This window comes from Panthera tigris, chromosome B4 (genome assembly GCF_018350195.1).
Source record: "Panthera tigris isolate Pti1 chromosome B4, P.tigris_Pti1_mat1.1, whole genome shotgun sequence".
Taxonomy (NCBI): domain Eukaryota; kingdom Metazoa; phylum Chordata; class Mammalia; order Carnivora; family Felidae; genus Panthera; species Panthera tigris.
The window spans coordinates 136,517,795-136,535,324 of NC_056666.1; the positions used below are offsets into that span (position 1 = coordinate 136,517,795).

The following is a 17,530-nucleotide window of genomic DNA, read 5'->3' on the forward strand; positions in this document are numbered from 1 at the left end:
GTTTCATCTTCACGACGACGCCTTACCTCTTCTTTCTCTAACTTTGCATGTTTGCGCTCTGCAGCCACATTTTTTTTCTTATTAAAATTAAACTGTGCATCCTCTTCGGCTTTCAGTAACTTTCTTTTCTTTTCTTCATATTCTCCTATGAGCTCTCCTGAAGTGCTGATTTCCTCAAAAAACTGGGTTCTTTCTTTGGGTTTTTTCATTGAAATCGACTCTACAGTTCCCTTTCAAAAACAGTAAAGCACATCAACATAAAATATATGGATGCATTTTCAAAATCGTGAGCCAACTAAACTAGTACAGCTCCTTACCTGAAAAACGAGACAGTTCCGTGCTTTGACCATTACGCCTATCTTTTCCAACTCGGCTATGTAAGCAGAACGACTCACGGGATTATCATCAAAATGAAATTCCGAGCATCCCCCTAAGAGAATAAAACTGTTATTGGAACTATAAATACCAGACACGTAACAACTATTCAAAGGTTAGTAAAATTATTTTTCTTATTGAAGTGGCCAGTTATGTGACAACATAGGTGTTATTAATAAACGCATTTAATCAGTCAACAATTATTGAATGTCTACTCTATGCCAAGGAGAATTCTATAGCAGTGAACAAAACGGAGGACAGTCTGGATCTCGAGGAGCTTATATATCCCACAGTGCAGACAAAAATGAGATATGTAAGTACAATAAAGATGTGAGAAAGTGTTAAGTGCTAAGAAGTAAAAGAGAGCTGGGAAGGGGATATGGAAGTTTCTGTGACAGAGAACAGACATTACAATTTTAAACATGATAGTGTTGCAGGATGAATGCTTATGTCTCCCCCCCCCCCAATTCATATGTAGAAATCCTAACGGTATTAGAAGGTGGGGCCTTTGGGAGGTGATTAAGTTGTGACCGTGGAGCCCTCATGAATGGGATTAGTGGGCTTATAAAAGAGACCCCACAGAGCTCCCTAGTTCCTTCCACCATGTGAGAACACAATGAGCTGTATGCACCCCAGAAGAGAGCCCCTCATCTGACCATACTGGCAACCTGAGCTTGGACTCCCAGCCTTCGGAACTGTGAAATAAGTTTTTATTATTTATAAGCTATCTAGTCTGTGGTGTTTTGTTACAGCAGCCCAAACAAACTAAGACAGATGGGCTAAGAGCAAAAACAAAGCTGAGGCATTGCACTTCTGGTCTGAACATATATTACAAAGCCACAGTAATGCAAACAGTATGGCACTGGCATAAAAACAGACACAGAAACCAATGGCACAGAATAGAGAGCCCAGAAATACTGCACGAACGCACCTATATGTGGAATCTAAAATAGTCAAACTCATAGAAACAGAACAGAATGGTGGATGCCAGTGGCCAAGGGGAGAAAAAATGGGGGGAGATGTTGGTCACGTATTATAAAGTTTCCGTTATGCAAGATGCTAAGTTCCGGGGATCTAGTATATAGCAATGTGACTACAGTTAACAATTTGTATTATAAACTTCAAATCTGCTAAGAGGGTAGATCTCAAGTATTCTCACCACAAACACACGCAACAGTAGTGCCTGCATGCAAAGAGAACGGTAACTACGTAAGGTGATACGTGTTAATTAGCTCAACTGTGGTACTGACTTCACAATGTATATTAAAACATACATGTTTTAAATACATGCAATTTTGTGAAATTAACATTTTTTCTTTTTCTTTTTCCTTTAAAGTAAGCTCCAGGCCCAACCTGGGGCTCAAACCCACAACCTCAAGCTCAGGAGTCACATGTTCTGCCAACCGTGCCAGCCAGGTGCCCCTAAATACATGCAGTTTTTTACCTGTCAATTATACCCCAATAAAGATGGGAAAAATAAATTTATGACGATTTAGTAAATAAAGAGTAGGCTAGAGAATCCTTACTGAAACAGAGACTTTTGAGTAAAAACCCAAAAGTGAGAAAGAAAATTCACCAATAAAGATACCTAGGTGATAAAGTGGTAAAAATACTTAAATTACACATTAAGGTATAGGTATACAAGTATTTATTAATAAAATAGTATTTATACATTGGAAAATTAAGCCCATGTTCTAATGGACCAGAATGAAATATCAAAAACAAAAAACCAAAACCAAGACATGCCTATATTATGGAGGCTCTGTAAACTCTGAACATATAGAAAAGATATTCATAAACAACTCTCAATCTTGCTTCTTCAGGAAACAGGAATTATAGGATTTAAATCACAAAATACAAATTCATATATTTCACGCAAATTGCTACTCAGTGGTAGAAAAACTTTCTATACAAACCAAAAATACAGGGGCATCTGGGTAGCTCAGTTGGTTAAGCATATGACTCTTGTTTCGGCTCAGGTCATGATCTCATGACTTGTAAGACTGAGCCCTGTGCCAGGCTCCTTGCTGACAGTGTGGAGCCTGCTTGGGATTCTCTCTCTGCCCCTCCCCTGCTCACACACGCATGCATGGTCTCTCTTTCTCTAAACTTTAGTAAGTGTGTGAGTGTGTGTCTGTGTGTGTGTGTGTGTGTGTGTGTGTGTGTGTGTGTGTGTATATATATATATATCTGTATATATACATATACTCAGTTCACCACTAAGAAAGTTAAACATACGTAAAGAACTTCCATCATTTTAACCTAATAACCAGTAGAAAAATGCTATTTGACATTTGAGAAATTTGAACAAATATGTCTGCTTTAAAAAGAGTCTTAGTGGAGACTCATACAGGTTCTATCATTTACTTCTGAGATTTGCAACCCAAGAGAGAGAGGAAAAAAAAAACTCCAAATCTCTAGTTTACTATGCCAGTGAAATAATAAATCACAGCCTTCAAATAATTAAAAAACAGGTCATCTGACTTAACTTTTGAAAAATCAAAGGACTCATAAGCAAGTATCTACAAAAAAAATACCTCGGATAATCCTTGTAAATGTTTTCTCCTCTCCACTTTCCTCCACGTACACAATTTTTACACTCGCACAAGAAGAGACAGGTTTTCCAATATGTGCTCCATAAATGAGTTCCTGAATATTTTTCACTCTTAAATTAGCTGTTTTCTCTCCCATTACAAAACTAAGTGCATCCATTACATTAGATTTTCCTGGGAAAGAAAAGACAGAGAGAAAAGTTATCCCTCGTTAACAATAAAAAACCTTGCCCAGAGACAAAGAAGCCAACAATGGAAGTGAAATATAGCCAATACACATGTCTAAAGAGTAGTACTGTCTTGTCTATGTTTAAAATGCACGTGACCAATTTTATATAGATCACTGCGTTCTTCCATGCAGCTATGGCAGAGTATTAAGTGGCCTAAATTTAAGGATCTAAGCAAGGGGATCTAAACCCAACTCTCTTCCATTATTAAATATTGTACTATGGCAACTCATTTAACTTCTCTGAATTTCAGTCATTCCATTTTATGATTAACTACCACCTGTTTTAAAAAATGGCTAAGTATGTCCAAGATATCCCAAGGACTAGAATAAGGTTGCCGGAATACTTATGATTGTAGGAGGTGGCGGTACAGAAAAGTTATAGAGCAGGTCTGAGCCTGCAATCCCTTGAAAGGCCTGCTCCCAAGATTGGCTGTCATCCGGGGATTTGTATTTTGGGAGAGTTTCCACCGCTTTCTGATAAGAATGTCTCACTGTGCCGAAAGTGTTTATACGACATGATTGACGCTGGACACCTCGCCTGTTTTCTTTTTAGGAGTCTGGAACTTTGGTAGATTTTGGTTTGTGCCAGACAGAGGGTGCCTAGCTGACCATTCCCCAATAAAAATCCTGGGCACCGAGTCTTTGCTTGAGGTTCTTTGGTAGACAACATTTCACGTACATGGCCACTACGTATTGCTGGAGGAGTTGCCTGTCCTGTGTGACCCCACTGGGGGAGGATGCTTAGAACCTCGTGCCTGGTTTCTTCAGTTTGTCCCACGTGACTTCCCTCTTGCTGAGTTTGCTCTGTTCCCTTTCGCTGTAACACATAACAATCCCGAGTACAACTACACGCTGAGTTCTGTGAATCCTCCTAGCAAATCACCGAAACGGGGGGCGGGGGGTGTGTAGTCTTGGGCATTCCTGATCCAAAGGCCAAATTGTTTTACAATCATGAGCCCACAGTTTGCTCTAAGACAATTTCCAAGGTGCTGTGTCATTGCTACCACCATCTGTATCTATCTACCCATCAATCAATCAATCAATCACATTCCTTCCCCCATATCCGCAAGGAACTTAAATTTCCAATGCCAGAACAGGAGGAAGATAATACAAAGAAAATACTGCCAGCCAGTGGAACTATGCTTAGTTTTAGAAGTTTATGATCTTGGCTTGAACCCACAACCCTGAGATCAAGACTCGCATGCTCCACCAACTGAACCAGCCAGGCGCCCCAGTTTGTAATCTTTCTAAAAAGAATCAGAAGTGGTTAAAATGCTATAAATTTATTTAGCTAAGTTTCAATTAATGATTGGGTATGAAACGTGGCTTTTTGGGTTGACTGAAAGCTATTATAAGCCAGATAGGACAAAGTGAATACTAATGGAGTTGAATTAAATCTCACTGTAACAGAATTAAAGAGAAACCAGTTTTGATCAATCCTTATTTAAAATCTGCCTAAAATAAACACTTGCTTACCCAAATTAATTTATTCCATTAATATCTTTTGAATAGCTATTATGTTAATAGCTATTAAGGATATAGCAAAAGAAGAAGACAAAAAACCTCCCAGCCTAGTGAAGGTTATGTTCTATTAAGAGAGACAAAAGACCAAAAAAAACAATTCCATACTAGAGTTAAGTATCATAAGTAAGGAAATAAACTGGGTGATGGAATAGAGGGTAACTGGGAGACATAACTTCAGATAGGATGGTCAGGAAACATTTTAAGAGCCTACTGACCAGCCAGTGTTAGCTTAAGACTCATCTGCTGAAAAGAATGAATGAATGAACAAACGAACAAACAAACCGAGTTTGGTAATGGTCAGATAGGGGACCTCTGCTGTAAAAACTCAAAATCAACATAAGGAAAATAATAATTCTGGAAGAATTATCTTTTAGGTCATCATCACTCAAAGGTATAAAAATTACACTATCACTCTCCAGTCTCCAAACCTCAATATTTCCATTCATTTGCTTTCTTAACTAACATGCTAAGTCCCTTTTCATTCCAATTCTGCACATCCTCCTCCCATTTCCTCCTTCTTTCCCATCCTTCTGCCCATTCAAGTCCTTGTTACTTCAGGTGTCTCCTAGCTGTACTCCTACATCTGTTATCCAGTCTTTGCAACAATCCTATGAAGTAGGTTTTAATTTGTTTCATAAGTTAAAAAGTAGAGACTCAAAGTCAAACAAATTGTATGTTTTGGAGGTGTCTGAATCCAAAATCTATATACTCTTCCAACAAAAAGCAGAGAATTATAATCCACTATAGTAAGTTCTAAAATAAAATTAACACACCTAGACACACTTAAGAGAAGCACTAACTACTGGAGGCTCTGAGTAGACTTTAGCAGGAGATGATTCGGGGCTAAGTTTTAAAGGGTAATTAAGAAGTTTGGGGAGGGGGTAAACATGCCATTCCAGGAAAAGACAACAGCTTGGTCATAGGTACCGAGAAGTAAGAGAGCATGGTACCATTTCAGTAAAAAATGGCAAATGATTTTATATAGGTGGAGCAGAGCTTACCAGGTTGAAAATGGTAAGAGAGAAGTTAAACTTTATGCTGAGGATGATGTGAAACCATTGGAGGATTTTAGGAATAGCAGTGAATTTTTCAGACATGTTTTATCAAGATTTCTCAGACAATAACCCACCAGAAAAATGAGCAAAGGATATAAAAAGGCAATTCAGAGAAAAATATAAAAGGCGCCTAAACATATGAAAAGATACTTAAGCTCAGTCATAATAAGAGAAATATAAATTAAAACTGTATCGACTACCAGTTCTATCGTACTGGCAAAAATCCAAAACTTTGAAAACACGTGCCTTTGGTGAGGCAGAAGGGAAACACACCCTTTCATATATTGTTGTCGGAGTTACAAAATGATACAACTCCTATAGAGGGGAAATTCGGCAATAGCTAATGAAATTATAAGTCCATTCATCTTTATTTTTTATTTGAATTCCAGTATAGTTAACATATATTAACTTCAGGTATACAATACTGTGATTCAATAGTTTCATATATTACACCATGCTCATCATGATAAGCATACTCTTAATCCCCTTTACCTATTTTTTCAATCCTCCTACATACCTCCCTTTTGGTAACCATCTGTTTCTTCTCTATAGTTAAGAATCTGTTTCTTGGTTTGTCTCTTTTTTGCTTTGTTCATTTGTTGTTTCTTAAATTCCACATATGAAATCATATGGTATTTGTCTTTCTGACTTATTTCACTTAGCATTATACTCTCTTGTTCCATGTATGTCTTTGCAAATGGCAAGATTTCATTCATTTTTTATGGCTGAATAATATTCCACTGTGTGTATGTATACATGTATGTATGCATATATGTATGTATGTAGTATGTGGTATATATATGTATGTGTGTGTGGATATATAAATGTAAATATTATATATATAATATATTATAAATATATATAATATATATTATATATAAACATATATTTATTATATATAAATATATATTTATATATATTATATTATATATAATATGTTATAACATAATATAAATATATATAAATATAAGTGATATATATATATATATATCACTTCTTTATTCATCACTTGATGGACACCTGGGTTGCTTACATATCTTGGCCAATGTAACTAATGCATCTATAAACATAGGGGTGCAATATCCCTTCGAATTTGTGGGGTTTTTTTAAATTTTTATTTATTTTTGAGAGAAAGAGAGAGAGACACAGTGGGCAGGGGAGGGGCAGAGAGAGAGGGAGACACAGAATCTGAAGCAGGCTCCAAGCTCTGAGCTGTCGGCACAGAGCCTGATGCAGGGCTCAAACTCACAACCGTGAGATCGTGACCTGAGCTGAAGTTGGACGCTTAACTGACTGAGCCACTCGGGTGCCCCCAAATTAGTGTTTTTGTATTCTTTGGGTAAATACCCACTAGTGCGATTGCTGGATCATAGGCTAGTTCTGTTTTTAACTTTCTGAGGAATCTCTATACTGTTTTCCACAGTGGCTGCACCAGTTTGCATTCCCACCAACAGCGAGCGCAAAAGGGTTTTTCTCCACATCCTGGCCAACACCTGTTGTTTCTTGTGCTTTTGATTTTAGCCACTGTGGCAGGTGTGAGGTGATACCTCATTGTAGTTTTGATTTGCATCTTCCCGACGATGAGTGATGTGGAGCATCTTTTCACGTGTCTGTTGACCATCTGGATGGGTTTGGAGAAATGTCTGTTCATGCTGTCTGCCCATTTTTAATTGGACTATTTGATTTTTGGGTGTTGAGTTGTTTAGCTTTCTGTATATATTTTGGAAACTAACACTTCATCTAAATCCATTCATCTTTTGAGCCAGCAATTCCACTTCTAAAAATCTATCTCCCTGATTTATGTGCACAACTGTACAATGGCAAATACACAATTATGCAATTCATTACAGGTTGTTTCTAACAGAAAAAGACTGGAAACAACTCAAGTGTCCAAAAATTAAGGGAATGCTTGAAACAGCTGTATAACAGCTACACAGTGGAGAATTACACAGCAGAAAGAGAACAGAAGAGGATATAGTAAGTAAAAAAAGTGCATAACAGCATATATAGTAAAAAACTAACTATGAACTTTGATGTAATGAGAAGTGAGGAGTTAGAGATAGCAATACATACATATTTGCTTGCATCTGCAAAAAGAAAACACTGAAAGACAATCAAGAAATGAATGGTCATCTATACAAGGTGAAGAGCAGGACACGGAAACTGAGTTGGATACCTGTCTGCCTCTCCTGGTCCATTTTCTTTTCTTTTCTCTCTCTTTTTTTTTTTAAAATTTTGTTTATTTATTTATTATTTATTTATTTTGAGAAAGACAGAGTCAGCACAAGTAGGGGAGGGACAGAGAGAGAGACAGAGAATCCCAAGCAGGCTCCACACCATCAGCACGGAGTCTGACATGGGGCTGGAACCCACTAAACTATGAGATCACGACCTGAGCCAAAATCAAGAGTTGGACACTTAACCAACTAAGCCACCCAGGAGCTCCTCCTGGTCCATTTTCTACCCTGCTTTCTGCCCTGTATCAATAGGTTCTCACGCCTTTTGGCTTCTACTTGGATTGGGCCAATAGGGAGCTCTGGCAGGAGGGAAGGAAAAGAATAGGGTCAGGGTATTTATTCCCTTACTTCCCTCTCTGTGAGGTGGCTTCTAGTTAGCTGTGTCTTTCGACAGGTCACCACCCTTTCAAATTTCCTTCTGGGTTCCTTCCTCTCTGGGCCTTGGGTGGTGACAGATCCATCATGCTAACCCTGCAATTCCTCTAGTCCTTCCAATTCCTTTATAGCCTTACACACATTTGTAATTACTCCCTTTGTAAACAAATCTTCCACAAATTGTCCTCATCTGAGTGTGCCACCTGCTTCCTGTTGGGACCCTACCTGATAGGGGAACAGTACAGAAGCAAGATCTCTTGGTGTATACCTTTATATAGAGTTTTGAGCTTTGAAATATGTGTATGTATTGTCATTTTTTTAAAAAAAAACTAAAATTTAAAAATTCTATAAATGAAGGGCGCCTGGGTGGCTCAGTCGGTTAAGCGTCCGACTCAAGCCATGATGTCAGGATCATGATTTGAGCCCCACATCGGTATCTTAAGTCTGCTTAAGATTCTCTCTAAAAAAATTAAAAATAAAAATTCAAAAACAGAAACAAGTAAACTTAAGTGAATATTAAATTGGTGATAGCCATATTGAGAAATGGTTTATTTCAAGGGACTTCAGATCACAAAATTCTGACTGTACATTCTTAGTGGGCTGTATTTCAAGCACCAAAAAGAAGTATAAAAGAACTTTAAATCTCCTTTGGTGTCTTTATTGTTTGTAATGATACTGGCATTGGTAGTTTTAAGATCATTTTCTCTGTATTATAGATTTAAGCAAATAAGTATATTAGTGATGTTAGGAATTATTTTCAAAGTAAGAAAAAATGTTTGCAATGACAAGAATCAGGGCACAGTGAAAACATAGTTATGTTAAAACTGAATGGGGGCACCTGGGTAGCTCAGTGAGTTAAACGTCTGACTCTTGATTTCAGCTCAGGTCGTAATCTCATCGTTTGTGGGATTAAACCCCACATTGGGCTCTGCGCTGTGAGCACAGAGATTTTCTGCTTAGGGTTCTCTGTCCCCCCACCCCCATCCCTACCCTGCTCACACACAAGTATGCACATGCATGTTCTCTCTCAAAATAAATAAGCTTTAAAAAAAAAGCCTCAGTTTTATAAACCTTAATGAAATGCTGATTCAGTCATAAATACTATTTGGCATTAAAACCATCTGGGTAGCACACAGGGTAATGTCTCTGACATCAGCTGTAGCAATAGTTTCTAGATAGGTCCCCTGAAGCAAGGGAAATAAAAGCAAAAATAAACTATTGGAACTATATCAAAAAAAAAAAAAAAAAAAAAAAAGCTTCCGCACAGCAAACAATTAATGAAACTAAAAGACAACCTGTGGAATGGGAGAAGATCTTTGCAAATGACATAGTAAATGATTACTACTTAAAATATATATAGAAGTTATACAACTCAACACCCAAAATACAAATAATCCAATTGAAAATGCGCAGACAACATGAACAGACATTTCCCCAAAGAACACATCCAGATGGTCAACAGACACATGGAAAGATGTTCCACATCACTCATCATCGGGGAGATGCAAATCAAAACTACAATGAGGTATCACCTCACACCTGCCACAGTGGCTAAAATCAAAAGCACAAGAAACAACAGGTGTTGGCCAGGACGTGGAGAAAAAGAAACCCTTGTGCACTGTCGGTGGGAATGCAGACTGGTGCAGCACTCTGAAAACCAGTATAGAGGTTCCTCAAAAAATTAAAAATAGATCTACCCTATAATCCAGTAATCACACTACTGGATATTTACCCAAAGAATACAAAAACACTAACTCAAAATGATATATGTACCCCTATGTTTATAGATGCGTTATTTACATCGGTCAAGGTATGTAAGCAGCCCAGGTGTCCATCAACTGATGAATGGATGAAGGAGACGTGGCGTGTATATACAATGGAGTAGCACCCAGTCATAAAAAGGAATGAAATCTTGCCATTTGCAACAGCACGGATGGAGCTAGAGAGTACAATGTTAAGTGGAATAAATCGGAGGATGACAAATACCATATGATTTCACTCATGTGGCATTTAAGGAACAAAGGAAGAGAGAGAGAGACAAACCAAGAAACACTAAGTATAGAGAACAAACATAGTTACCAGAGGATAGATGGTAGAGGCATGGGTGAAATAGGTTATGGGGAGTAAAGGGGATTAAAGAGTATACTTATCATGATGAATGCTGAGCAATGTATAGAATTTTTCAAACACTGTATCATATTAAAATTTAAAACTTAATAAAATTTAAAAAACTTGGGTAAATGCTTGATAAAGAACATTTGTATAATGTCAAAGCAACACTAGTAGACCAGACTAGTTAGAAGGGAAAAACTAATTGTACAATGTAGTGATCACTGTCACCACCCTAATCCGGGGGTCAATCTTAGCATCACTAGTGGTAAAACAAATAGGTGTTATGTGATGTAATACCATGAGAAATACACAACATCACCTATGATGGAATCTAACCAAAACTGTTTAATTTGAACCCATCAGCCTTTTAGGTATTGAATTTTTTCAAATGTCTTTTCCTCATCTATCAAGAAATAAAATGGATCTTGTTTCTTGTGGAAACAAATGAAGATTACTGAGGGAACAGAGTGGCACATAGATTAAAGTAGGGTAAGACCAAAGATTGGGAACTCAGCTAAAAGATTACTGCATTAATCCAGGGAAGAAATGATGAGAGCCTGAAACCCTGAGAGTAGTGGCAAAAGAGGGAAGAGCACAGGTTATTAAGGAGGCAGAACTGGCCCAGACTGGTAGTGTTCTGGGTGTGACAGGGAGAATTTATTTAAAGATGACGGAGAATTCATTTAGGTGGCAGCCATATGAAACTCCGGGAGTAAAGCATTCTAAGTCCAAGGAACAGCATATGCTAAGACCCTGAAATGGAAAGAAGCTTGGTCTGTGTAAGGAAGGCAAAAAAGAAAAGCAATTCTGACCAAAGCATAGTAAATACAGCGAAAAAGAATATTAAAGAAGAGAAATACACAGAGGCCAGATCATAAAGGCCTTTGTGGATCATGGTAGAAATACCGGATTTCATTCCAAGTGTGGGGGAAAGCCATTCGAGAGTTTTGAGCTAGGCAGCGCTCTGATTTATAGATTTCCTTTGTTTGTTAACCACTCACTCTGGGTGCTGTGAAAATGAATTGTAGGGAGACAAGAAAGCAAGCAGACGGATGTGTTAGGAGGTTATAGCAATAGTCCAAATGAGAGCTCTAGCATCTTCGATTGTGAAGTGGTGAAAAATGGCAAGAAACAACTGGATTCAGGATGTATTTCAGAGGTAGAGTTATTAGGATTTATAGAAGATTAAATGAGGGAAGTGGAGCGTAGAAGGAGGAATAAAGAATGACTCTGGGTTTCTGGTCTGAATAAATGAGTAAACTGCATCCCTTACCAAGCAGGTAAGACCTAGGAAGGAATAAGTTGGTCTCATGGAAGTGGGGGAGAGGAAATTTGCTACTCTTTCTGATTATAGTACTTTATTTTTTTTAGATTTTATTTTCTATGCCCAACGTGGGCATTAATTTCTATGCCCAACGTGGGGTCTGAACTTGACTGAGCCAGCTAGGCGACTTCTAGGTCTACTAGAAGTAGCAAAAAATGAAAATATGCTGAATATTATAGGCTAGATATATAATTTTGGAAGTCAGTAGCGTAAAGATGGCATTTGAAGCCATGAAACTGAATAAGATCATGTGGGAAAAGAACACAGGGAAGAGAAAGACAAAGGACCTATTTCCAGGGGGTGGGAGGATTCTAGTGCTTAAGAGACCCAGGGGAGAAGCAGCCAATAACTGAGGGCTTGCCAGTGAAACAGGAGAAAACCTAGTTGGTACACAAAGTCAAAAAGAGCCAAGTGACCCAAGGGAGGGATGAAATGAGATCTATCATGCCACCTAGACAGCAAGACCTTCCCTTGACCAACTTCTTTAAAAACACCCCCAGGACTTCCTATCTCTGTTTCTATTTTTCTCCTTATTACTTAACACTTTAATATTCTATATACTTTTCATATTTAGTTTGTTGTCTGTCTCTCCACCTTTGAATGTAAGTTCTATATGGAAAGGGATTTTTATGTTTGTTCACTGATGAGAATGGTACATGGCATACAGTAGGCATTCAATCATTTTTAAGTGAATGAAATACCACTGATATATCAAAGGGAATGAGGATAGGAAATTGGCCACTGACTCTTACAAGATGTAGGTCAACAGTGACATAGAGAAATTTCAGTGGAGCTTGAAAACTTGAAATCACACTTGAAAACTGAATCAAGAGCATTGAGAATGGCTCAAAGAGTTTCACTGTATTGATAAATTGGGGCAATAGCCTAAAGAGACAGTGAAGTTCAAGGGATTTTCCCCCAAGCGTTTCATAAATTTTTTTTTTCAACTTATTTATTTTGAGAGAGGCAGAGAGAGCGAGCGCAAGTGGGGCAGAGAGAGAGTACCAAGCAGGCTCCACACTCCACGCTGTGCCCAAAGTGCAATCCTATGATATAGTAAGATCATGACCTGAGCCAAAATCAACAGTCAGATGCTTAACCAACTGAGTCACCCAGGCGCCCCTATAAAATTTTCAAACTTACAAGAAAGTTGAAAAAATTTCATAGTAAACACCCATACATTTACCACTAAATTCTACAATTAACATTGTACTATACTTTCTTTTCATACAGCTATATACCCTCTATGTTATAAGAGTGATAATAAGACATGTACTAATGCCAATGAAAACTACCCAATAAGGGAGAAAGATAAAATCCAGAGAAAGAATTACAAAATAAAAGGGGGAAGGATTTAAAACAGAGGTGGAGAGGACTCAGGTACACTTGTAGAACTTCTCTGCTAAATATGCTTCAAAGTCCACCATTTTCTTCCATAAAGTTAAATATATCACCCTGGCAAGGACTGACCCAAAAGGATTTCAACGTTATATCCTGCCGCTCCTCTACACATTCTCGTCAATTTGGACTATGAGCTGTCCCACCGACAGACCTTCCCAAACCCCTGGAAAAATACTCTTTACTCTTTGAGCCAGTTCAAATGATAATTCCTCTAGAAAACCTTCCCTAATCTTGACCTCTTCTTGTCCATACCTCCCCAAATCAGATCTAGTATTTTCCTTGCTTAAAGTTCCATAAACAATGTTACTGGGTCTCCTATTTCAATTAGTGTACTTTCTTATACTCCCTAAACCTTGAGAGCAGAAGCTGTCTTATAATACATACCTTCTTCTGCTTCTAACACTAAGCATATGCAAAAACTATTTGCTAAATTCAAGTGGAGAACACTAAGGTTAAAATCAAAATGAGATTTTTCCCACTACCACAAAAAATCAACATTAGATTTACTAAAAACAAATGAGAACATGTCAAATTTTGACAGGTGGTGACAATAGGAAATTATTACAAAAAGTATGACTAACTAGCTAAATTGAAGTTTAAGAGAAAATGGATGTAACAGGTAATTATCAATTGGTTTAATAAAATCTACCTAAATGTGCCAGTAATTCCGTAAGATTATTTATTAAAAGATGACTTATTAACAAGTGTTCAAATGAATATAAATGAAATACCACCCATTAAATTAGTCTTGGATGAGTATTATACTGAATTTTAGCCTTCGTATAGAAGGAGAATGTGAATAGCTCATGCAAAATTCAGCAATAAGTAAACCAGAAATTTTTGTTGTAGAGAGATTATATTAAAGGCAATGCTAAAAGAATCCATGACTGGCTTTCTATGCTTCTAAGTAAAGTCTCTGGGTTACCACAAATTCTCAAGAGGGAAGTGCAGCTTCCAGGACACCGGGACAAGAGGAATTTGTGAAGGCATTTTCACAATAACCTTAAGATTTGTTGTTAATCACAATATGTATTGTTGAATTAAGATAAGAGATAAGAATATTTTGAAACTTACAGTTTGGCACTAGTTTTAAAAGGTTCAAAACACCACTTCAACAGGATCTTGAGTGGTAATGGGCAAGTATTTTAGGCTGACTGTAGTATAAGATTTCATGTAAACACACACTCAAAATATTACACTGTTGTAAGTACAAAACACAATTGAGCAACCGTTCACATAATCACCAGTTAAAAGGTGAAGAAAATCAACCGACGGTGGGTCTGGTAACCTGATACATGAGTGAAGGTTAGGGTAAGAACGTAAGGAATGTTTATAATAATTATCTTTTCAGTGTCTTTTTGACAACAGAATCAAGCGTGAATGAGGAAGTATATTACACAGAAGATGCATGAAAATCCTCAATTATGTGCGTATTTCCAAGCTCACGTATTCTTTCACATACACTAACTGCAAAGAAAACATTAAACAGTACTTATCTTTATAAAGCAACAGAAGTTTCACAATAATTATACGTCAGGTTGGAGTGCCAGGAAAACACAAATTTCAGTTTCCTACTCAAGGTCTGTCAAATAAGTTAATTTATTCAGGCAAACATTATCTTTCAACCCAAGAATGGTTTCCGGGCTCAGAAAGGAAATCTGGACTGAGAGAGCCAAAAGAAGACTCGAGAGTTAGGAAAAATCTCAAAGTAATTATCATTTCAGGCCCTCCAGCAGCCGGGGTCATTACATCTCTTGTTTCTTATCACAGAGCAGTGGGGAGCCTGGCCAGGCCCGAACTCGAACTCAAGTCCAGGCTCTGCCCCTTACTGGGCAACCTTGGAAAGTCATCTGGCCCCTCTGAACCTGTTTCCTAAACCATAAAATGGGATAATACCCATTTACGAGGGTTAAACAGAAATAGGGGTGCCAGGAACTTGGGGAGACTCCATGCATGCCATTATTATTACAATATTCCTGTGTAGAAAGTTCCTTGAATCCAAAATGTTGTTCAGGCTCCTTAGAACCAATTATTTCCTTCAGATCTCACTCTCCGTCTTTGGATGAGGAAGGGAAGGGGATGGAGAGGAGAAGTGTAGAGAGTAAGACAGAGCCACTCACGTCAAGCAGGGGCCTGTGTCAACGACAGAGCAGCTCAGGGCACTGCAGCTGAGACCGGATATCGCCCAGACCAGCATCAGCCGGTGACACAGTCAGAACTGATAACCAGCAGAAGGAAAGAGAGAGGACGGCAAAGGCCAGGCCTGATCAAACCCCTTTAAAAAGAGAGGATGTGGGGGACACCTGGGAGGCTCGGTCGGGTAAGCCTCTGACTCTTGATTTCTGCTCAGGTTGTGATCTCACCATCAGGAGGGTAATAAGCCTTGTGGGGGCTCCAAGCTGAGCGTGGAGCCCGCTTAAGAGTCTCTCCCTCCCTCTCCCCCTGCCCTCCCCCATTTGGGCACATGAGCCTGCACGCTCTCTCCATCCCTCTCGCTCAATTAAGAAAAAAAAAAAAAAAAAGAGGGTGGGGGGGCGCCTGGGTGGCTCAGTCGGTTGAGCCTCCGACTTCGGCTCAGGTCACGACCTCACGGTTCGTGGGTTCGAGCCCCACGTTGGGCTGTGTCCTGACGGCTCAGGGCCTGGAGCCTGCTTCGGATTCTGTGTCTCCCTCTCTCTCTGCCCCTCCCCTGCTTACACTGTCTCAAAACAAACGTTTTTTAAAAAGGAGGATTTCTGCAGCCAGGTGTCAGACTCCCCAGACACTGACCCCTCTATGTCTGACCACCTCAAAACGGCAGCTGGTGGAAGGCTCTGCAGGGTTGATCTCAGGAAAGAACAGAGGTCCTTCCCGGCTTGGACTTAGCGGGACCCTGACCGAGGCCTCCTCTCAACAGGGCGCTCAGACGGACTCCAGGGTGGGCTGCTTGGCTTCCTACCTCCGGTTCATCTGGCTTTTTTGTGCCTTGTGCTTTGCGGGACGTGTAAGAAGAAGCTAAGTTACACGGGTGGCGAAAGGTGGCCGAGTCTGGAATCCCGAACCTGCTGTACGGTAACCTCGCTTTATAACTGAAATAAGCGGACGCTGTGGGGAAAGACACAACCCGCGTGTGCGCCGTCACAGCGCGCTGGTGACAAGAGGGGACTAACTAGGAGGGCGGGAGAAGCCGCGGCGAAGCGAAGCTCGCGGAGCCAGCGCAAAGGAGAGGAGGGGCCTGGACAAACCCGGGGTTGGCGTGCAGGAGGGGTCGTGGCCCCGCTGCAGAGGGCGCGGGGACCAAGGGGTGGAGGGTCTGGGTCCGGACGCCGGAGGGCGGGGGGCGGGCGGCAGAGAGCAAGCGGCAGGGGCTGGGAGTGGAGGGTCAGGCGACGGAGGGGTGGGGGCGGAGGGCAAGGGTGGGCACCCGGCGGCGGGGTCTGGGGGCACAGGGCAGGCGTGGGCGGAGGGCCGGGTGCTGGGGGTGGAAAGTGGGGGGGGGGGGGTCTCAGCGGCGTTGGGCCGGGAGCGCAGGGTGGGAGTCTGCGCCCCGCGTGGTTGTTGGAGGGGCTGGGACTGGGGCGGAGGGGTCACGGTTCAGGAGGGGGAAGGGCCAAGAGCGCTGGGTGGCAGTTGGGGCGGGCGGGGCTGGTGGCGGAGGGCTGGGGGTGGTGGACGAGGCCCTGGGGCGGAAGGCACCTGGTGGCTGGGGGCACGGAGAGGGGGTGGCCCCCCGGGGAGGGGTTGGCGGAGGGCCGGGGGCACCCGGCGGGGGTGGGGGTCGGGTCGGGGTGGAGGACGAGAGCGAAGGTGGGCACCTGGCGGCGGGGGACGCAGGGCGGGGGTTGGCGCCCGCGGGGTTGGCGGAGGGCCGGGGGCTGCGGGCGGGCACCTGGCGGCGGGGGCCGGGGCACCGTGGGGGGGTGGGGCGGGGGGCTGGGGGTGGAGGACGAGGGTGAAGGTGGGCACCCGGGGGCTCAGGGCGGCGGGGTGGGCGCCCGGGGGGTTGGCGGAGGCCCACGGGCCGTAACCGCCCCGCGTCCAGCACGCTAGGCCGCCCCCACGTTACGTCCCCTCGGGCAGAATGGGTTCTGGGTGACCCGGGAGGGCAGAGGCATTCAGGGTCCCAGTTACCGGAGCCGTTGGGGCCGATGATGCAGGTGAACCTCCTGAAGGGGCCGATGACCTGGCGGCCCCGCCACGACTTAAAGTTCTCCACGAGCAACACCTCCAAACGGCCCATGGCTGCGCCCTCCGCGCCTCAAGCGGCGTCCGCACACGCCGGCGGGAAAGCGCGGGAAGTGCTTGCGGCATCTCGCGAGAGGAGAGCGAGACTCCGGCGAGCGCCGCGCGGTTCCCAAGCAACCGGG

At 41.5% G+C, this 17,530-nt stretch overlaps 1 protein-coding gene across 3 annotated transcripts in view; it reads right to left on the reverse strand.

Annotated features, from left to right (window-relative positions):
• SMC1B (structural maintenance of chromosomes 1B) overlaps nt 1–17,481 on the reverse strand; it is a 74,068-nt gene extending 56,587 nt beyond the window's left edge. Inside the window, exons 1-4 of one of the 3 annotated variants that reach the window (XM_042993518.1) lie at nt 17,295–17,481; nt 2,913–3,101; nt 318–430; nt 27–230 (exon numbers count right to left, since the gene is read on the reverse strand). In XM_042993518.1, the coding sequence (XP_042849452.1) occupies nt 27–230; nt 318–430; nt 2,913–3,101; nt 17,295–17,403 (615 nt within the window). In that variant the 5' untranslated portion in view covers nt 17,404–17,481. Of the gene's footprint in view, nt 1–26; nt 231–317; nt 431–2,912; nt 3,102–16,122; nt 16,212–17,294 lie in introns of those variants that run through there. The other 2 variants (XM_007093323.2, XM_042993517.1) reach the window with 2 other exon arrangements.
• Between the last annotated feature and the right edge of the window lie 49 nt (nt 17,482–17,530).